Below are 7203 nucleotides of genomic sequence, written 5' to 3'. Positions count from 1 at the left end.
ATTTGTATTTTTCGGACTTCATGTAGGCTCCAAACTATATAAAGTGGTAGTGTAGTCTCATATGATAGTACATTTGTTTGGTTTTGTGTAGCGAACACTCATCTTTAAATAGGTGCCAAATATATAATGGCAGCAATGGAGCTAGGTAGAGGCATGACAAGTCATGTATATCTATGACACCTTCAATCACGTCTTTTTGAAGGGAATGCTTACATCATATTAATATATGATATCAATGGCCCCTATGAAGGGATACAAATCCCTCATAAAATTGAGTCTCAACTTCATCACTCTCCTCTCGATGGACATGTTATTTTTTTGTTGTGCCCATGCTTGTTAGATGTAAGTGCTCACTTATACTTCTAATTTTTCTTCATATTCTTTTGGGTTACTACTTTACTTCTCTTTAAGTTTCATGAGAAAAACATCAACAAAAGTGTTGCTTTGTACCCCCTGGATAATTGCAAATTCTATCAACTGCACCATTGCTTGATGACATCTTTGAGATTGTTATCCACTAGTTCAATTAATTAGGGAGCCCATCTCAATGCTAACTTATAGTTTTGATCCTTGAGAGGCTTTCCTCTACATAGTTTTCCAAAGGGTGTCCATCTTTCATAACTTGATATTTGAAGGAAAATTGACACTACTTTTTGTGGACGATTGTTCATAATTTCTATCGATTTTATTTTCATTCCCATAACCCGGGAGAAAATATTCATCTATTGTAAAATTGTGAAAATAAATGCATTGTTTATTAGAACTCATAATTCCCATAGATTTTGATTTTATTTTCCCAAAATTTATCATAAATGTAAAAAATAAATCTATGTTAAATTAGAAGTTGATTATGTGCTTTTCCTTGTGAGTTATTATTACATCCAAAAACATTGTACAAATTTGCGTGAAGAGACACTTTAGCCCTTTGTAATGTTTAACATTTTGACTTAAAATAAAACAAAATAAAATAAAATTACAAATAAAATTTAAAAATAAAAAACATAAAATTCTCCAACCCATAGTTTTTCCCCAAGGTATCCTTCTCTATTGAGCCTATTTAAATGCTAGTAAATAAACCAGCCTAGATCCATCTTAACTCTGGATCTACCAAGCACCGAGAGGGATCAAATCTCTCTCGAGGTGCAAACCTCTTTTAGAGTCAAGAGATTTGATCCTTCTCAGTGCTTGGTAGATTCGGAGTTAAGATGGATCTAGGCAGGTCTATAGTGTGAAATTTTGAAGTTTCATCTGTTGAAAATTGTAACTAGGTTCGGTCTTCTTTGTAATCATGATATTGTATAATCTTTATAAAGAAAGAAAAGATGAAGAAAATGGAGACTATATTTTATTTTTGGTGTATGGGTGTCATACTTAAGTTTGAGTCAAAAGCATGTTCTTCGTGTTTTTGAGTCTTCTAGTTCTTTCTAGATTAAAGAATAATATTGGTAATGTGTCATAGTCCCATCTAGACTCATTGTAATGAAGACCAAATAGGCCTAAGAGCAAGAGAAAGTCAACCTAAAGGAGGGGCATTTGACCCTCAAGAAAGGTTATAAATAAAAGAGAGCTCAACCTCATTTGGACACACATCTCAAGCAAGTTCATTCTATGATAGCGAAGGAGAAGAAGAGTAGCTGGGAGGATGAATAAGAAGAGCAAAAGTAGGACGAAATTTTGTAGTAGTTGCAAGGGGTCGAAGTTGCAATAGCAATGTAGCAGTATCAAAATTCTGGAAGTTGTCTCAAGGAAGATCTGGTTGGGGAATGACTTGGGGCTTGGAGGATTTGTTGGCTTTATGTCTGTGGGGCTTGTAGGGTTTGTTGGATTTGTCTTTGCGTCTTGAAAGTCTCTTTTGTAAGCAGATTCTAAAGAAGAGAAGCATTTTATGGGTTTTCCCCTTGGAGGGGTTTTGCCCTGACTTGAAGCCTATATCTTGTGCAATTTTTCTCTCTATGATCTTCATTGTTTTTTGTAATTGCTTGATGAACATATCTAAAGAAGTAATAAAGAACCAAATAACAACAAAAGGAATTATCATGACCAGGAAAATAACTTCTAATCACTTCTAATCTACAAGTCCCCATGTGTTCCAACATGGTATTAGAGGTAAGGTGCAAGAAGGAAACTGAAGATCACATCTTGTTGGCACTATGGCAAGGAATATAAGGAAGAATTTCAAGGTTCTTGGAAATCTGGCTACATCTATCAAGATTTGCCTATTAAAGAACTTTTCTGTGAAATGGGTTTTGCGCGCTTGCATATCACGCAGGTCGAACAGGGGACAGGTACTGCAATGAACAGTTTGAACGGTTCTTATAATGGCTGACCGCAAAAAAACATGAAAAGCGGCAACTTTGCGACTGCAAAATGCACTAGTATGTAGCACCGAATCCCGCAAAACAGGCCCCGTTCTTCTCTGTGGACGTTCTCCGAATCCGAATCTGCAATGCTTTTGTGAATGCAAGGAGCTCTGGTGAAACTTGTTGAAGATGACAGAGTATCTTCTACCAAATCTGGTTCCAGTCTCTGCATAGTAGCTGTTTCCTTGCCTGCGTATTAGGAATCTATCACATCTGATTTCTGAGCCTTCTTACTTGGAGAAAGCAGAAAACCTTGATATCCACCGGAGCCGTCGAGCGTATAACCTGTATAACCTGTAAAACCTGCGTATAATGGTTCAGAAAACCAAAAAATGGAGAGGCTGAGTAGGCTGGAAAGGAATTCCTTCAGTTAAAAAAAAATGCCGACGTTCTGAGTATATCTGAGTAGGGCAGGGCTAGGTTGCGGTGTCGACTCCGCTGCACGTCTCAGGTTGTAGGATTGGTCAATAACTATTTGAGGCGTTGTGAAGTTGGAAAGTAACTATGTCTGGGCCCCTGCGTGGAAAATGTATGGAATTCTTAGCCATTAGTTTCCAGGAAGCAAGAACTCGGTGTGGCCCAAGTCAACCAATGAAACATGAGGCACTTTGTTTCCACTCCTATTAATTAATTACATATGCTTTGATTTACCTTGGATTCCTTGATGGATGACTCTACATGAGCCTAGAGAGTATGGCCATGGGTTAGTGGTGAGTTCGTATCTCTCTCCCTTATCTTGCGGCAGTGAGAACTAGAAGTCACGCGCTTCCGAGGGATCCTCTGGTCAAATTGGTTTCTTCTGCCTGAATTTGTGATTTTCAGTCTATGGAATTGGAAATGCTTGCTGTCTCAGTTAAGGAGGGATCGGGATAAAGTGCAAAAGAGATGAGGGTAGATCAAATATAACAAGTATTTTGATGACCTAGACTAATAGAATGGCAGATCGTGGAGAAAATCAGGGTATTGCTATGGATCTTAGCTTGAGCCTCAGTACTGCGTCTCCGGTCGTTATAGGTTTAGAACTCGGATCCGGATCGGGATTGTCGGTGGTGCCCCACAACGACAAAATATCGATCACGAGGGTTCGATCCGCGAGCGACTGTGCCCGGGGATTCAGCTGCTGAACCGTTACCCGGGGTTTCAAGATCCTCAGCGTTCTGCTCGGGAAGCCCTAAATGAGGAGGAAGAACTTTTGCATGAACTATTTGGGCAGCCTGAACAAGCTGGGCGCCATAGATCCAGCCATGTAAGGCATCGCCGGAGACAACATGGAAGAAGAATCAGACCGAAAATTCTAGACTCGAATCCTAACCCTATCTCTCTCTAGAAGAAGTGAATCTTCGGTTTCTCCTCTTTTCGTCTTCAGATCCGTTCACTCAAACGGCAACGGAATGGGCACTGTAGTAGAAGAGCCTAACATTGATAGCAATGCTACTGATAACTCCATTTCCGAGAGACCAACTGAAACCCACAAGCAGAATTTGAACAGGCCCCATAATAATAATGATAATATTTATATCAATAGTTCAGAGGATGTACAAGAAGCCGATGAAAGAAGCAACAGTGTTTCAAATTTCGAATGCAATATCTGCTTTGAGATGGCCAGGGAGCCTGTGGTCACCTCCTGTGGTCATTTGTTCTGTTGGGCTTGTCTATATCGCTGGCTTCATGTACACTCCACAGCTAAAGAATGCCCCGCTTGTAAAGGCGAGGTAACGGACGTGAATATCACTCCAATTTACGGCCGAGGTAAGGGTGATGCTGATTCTGCAGCAAAGAATGAGGGCAAAATTGGAGAGGAAGGTGAAAAGATTCCGCCCCGACCACGGGCACATAGAATCGAGGGTTTGAGACAGAGAATGAGGATCGGTAGACCCGTTTCCAGGAGGCTAGCAGAGGCAATTAGGTTATGGCAAGAGTCAAGAGCACAGAATGAAAACAGAGGAGTAGCAGGTGGAGATGAAGATGGGCATGTAGATAGACGGGGAGCAGCCCCTAGGGACGACGGTGTTGAGAATTTACTGGGTGCTGCAGCTGATCAAATACTGAATCGTTTGAGGACTGCTCATAGATTGCAAAGAGAGGTTCTGGAAGATAGATGGCAGTTGCCGCGTAGAAGAGATTTACTTAGAGCCGAATCCAGATCCAACACGGATGACCCCCAAAATGCTACAACAACATCATCCTATTTGGATGTTGAAAATAGAATTCGGCGGAGAGGAGAGGATAATTGGGAGGGTCACCAGGAAAATATTGGGCTTCAGAGGTCCACAAGGGCTAGATCTGAGAGATTGGCTGCCATGAGGGCCAGGATTTCAAGCATGGAAGGTATGATCGATACTTTGGCTGCTCGGTCTAGGTCTAACACCAACAATTCAAATGCCACGGTTCCAATTAGCGAACGACGTGCTCAACGGTCACATCCACATTCCCTTCGATTTCTGTCTGAGCCTAGGGCTTCGACTTCAAGCACAAACACAGTTATACAAACGGGCAGCAGGAGTGGAGATTCAATGTTGGAGCAAGAATCTGTGAGATCACCTTCTCCCCAAAGAACAAATGCTGTTTCTGGTTCTCTCGACGTGGATGTAGATGGCGGTTCACTTCATCCCAGGAAAAGGAGGAGGCTAAACTAGATGCTTGAGAGTCCAATCTCCCCCTTTTGATCCTGTTTTTTCGGAATCAAAATATGAAGATGATACCCCCAAGCTATTTTTTTCTTTCAAGTTGGAGGTAGATTGGCATTTTGTTATCTAGATTTGCTGGACTTCCTTCAGATATTGTTTAACTTATTGCCCTATTGATGTCACTGGCCATTGCTTTCTTTCCTATAAAAGCATACTAGGATTGGATCTTATCTCCACAATGAACATGATCCCAGGATTAAGTTTTCTTTATAATTAAATGGGAACTCTATAAATCTTCTTCTGTTTAAACAATCAATGGAATAGGGGAATTGACAAGTTCGAAGGACTTCTGTTCTTCATTGATTTGAAATATGCACATGTTTGAAGTTGCCTTCTGATGTCTGAGCTGTTTTTTTATTTCTTTCTATCGAAATTTAATTGATCTTTTGAATAATATTTCTTGTATATAAGTAAATCTTCACTGTTTTTGCTAGTATTTTCCAAATGTTTATTATATAAATATCACAGGGCCTCATTTAAGCTTTAGATTTCTTCATTGAGGGTCGACTTTAGTAGTCTATTTTACGTCCAAAAATTGATATGTGCAAAATTATTTTGAGTGGTGATGCATCATACTGCTGCTACAAGATGTTTTTTTCTTTACACTACAGAGTACATCTTTTTTACACTATAGAGAAATTGACAACTAAGTAGGTCCTTGCACTTGTATGACATGGAGTCAATTCCCACTGCTAACACTATAACCTCTAACCTTAACATTAACAGTGAATCCATTTTCCAACTATTCTATACCTCGTGGGTTGCTTCTACTGGATGTTATCTTCTTTCTTCCTCATACAATTAAATTTGTTGATTATATTTATTTAATCAGAGCATATGCCACATTTTGTTGTGTAATGTGCTAATTTGTAATGAATGTGACTTTTCTAATTGTGCTGACTATGAATTGTTTGTCCGCTTGTGTTACCTCTGGTGTGAGAACTTTCCTAGTGTTGTAATGCGTATTGGCTTCATAATTTATTGCCCATGGTTTTTTGGATGGATATTGAATGGCCTCATTTTATCTATCAAAAGTTGTGCATTAGCTTACTTCATGTAGCACCAACTGCAGTGGTGTCTCTGAGCGATTTGTGCATGTTTTTTTTGTCTTTTTTATAGTGTGTCGTACAATGCTGTAAGAAGTTCCATGTGTTGTATTGCCCATCAGCTTTACAATGAATTGCGACAAATTGTTTTGTGGTTAATGCCCATCATGCCTGTGTGAATTCATTTTGCTTTTGAAGTCGTCCTGGAAGTTTTCCAGGCACACTGTTATTGAAACTAGTAACTGAAATTCATGTCCTGCAACGTGGTAAATTTGCAAAGCCATTCAAGTTAATTCTTGGCTGTAGCAAAAACCAGCCTGCAATTTGGATCCAGTGCTTGTTGTTGTAATTATATCATTGTGATGCCAAGCTATCAAAAAATATTATCTTAAGGCGGAAGATTGTCTGCCATCAGAATGTTGACTGGCATGCCCCTGATTTGCAAGTTTTAAAACTGGCATATTCGTTATATAGGAGGTGTTTTTTATCTTCGGCATTCCCCCAAAAGATGGGTCTATTGAGTCCTGTCGGTATCTTGTGGAGTTGTTGAGCTCTATTAGCAAACACGATATTAGTACTTTGTTCCTTCTGCCCAGCTTACACCAGATTTTGTTGAAGGAACACTGGCTTTTCTAAAATAATTCGGTAAAGCCTTAGGTGCAGTTATAAGTGAGTGATCTCAAAACTGATTTCCAGATTGTAGGAGATGAGGTCACCCTTGACTGTTTGGTGAGGCCATGGGAAAGGATTAAGCAAGTGGAGTTTGTCAGATATTTATGGATTAATTTTGGTGATGGTGTTTCCCCTGCAGAGATTTGGGATCACTGTCTCTAGAAGTTGCATAGCAAGCTTCTGTTTGGTACTTGAAATATCTTCCATTGGCGAGGAAACTTTGTTGGTAAGATCGTCCAAGCCATTCTTGTTTTTTTCAGTTCTTGTTGGTTTCCCTCTCTCACTCATTTCAGAAGATTAGAGAAACTATGAAGATAGTATCCGTGTTCCAAATTTGGGGGTGATAGAGTTCCTCCTATGGTCCCATGAACTTTGCAGTCATCCAAAGTAAGACACTGGGGAGACCTAATAGATGTTGTCATTCATGGTAAAATCTCG

The 7203-nt window shown here is 39.7% G+C and overlaps 1 protein-coding gene across 1 annotated transcript; it reads left to right on the top strand.

Moving 5' to 3' along the window:
- Positions 1-2166: 2166 nt before the first annotated feature.
- LOC149192768 (uncharacterized) lies at positions 2167-5363 on the top strand. The gene has a single exon (XM_089404704.1). It carries the CDS (start codon positions 3752-3754, stop codon positions 4994-4996), a length of 1245 nt encoding a protein of 414 aa, XP_089260830.1. The 5' UTR covers positions 2167-3751; the 3' UTR covers positions 4997-5363.
- Positions 5364-7203: the final 1840 nt, after the last annotated feature.

This window comes from Pinus tabuliformis, chromosome 2_2 (genome assembly GCF_031772625.1).
Source record: "Pinus tabuliformis cultivar Carrire ecotype Pingquan chromosome 2_2, CPIR1, whole genome shotgun sequence".
In the NCBI taxonomy this organism is placed as follows: Eukaryota; Viridiplantae; Streptophyta; class Pinopsida; order Pinales; family Pinaceae; genus Pinus; species Pinus tabuliformis.
The sequence above is the reverse complement of the archived record's forward strand: the minus strand, read 5'-3'. Positions and strand labels throughout refer to the sequence as shown.

Bases quoted from the DNA above. Each gene is read 5' to 3' on its own strand.
- LOC149192768 (XM_089404704.1), top strand. From the start codon at position 3,752: ATGGGCACTGTAGTAGAAGAGCCTAACATTGATAGCAATGCTACTGAT.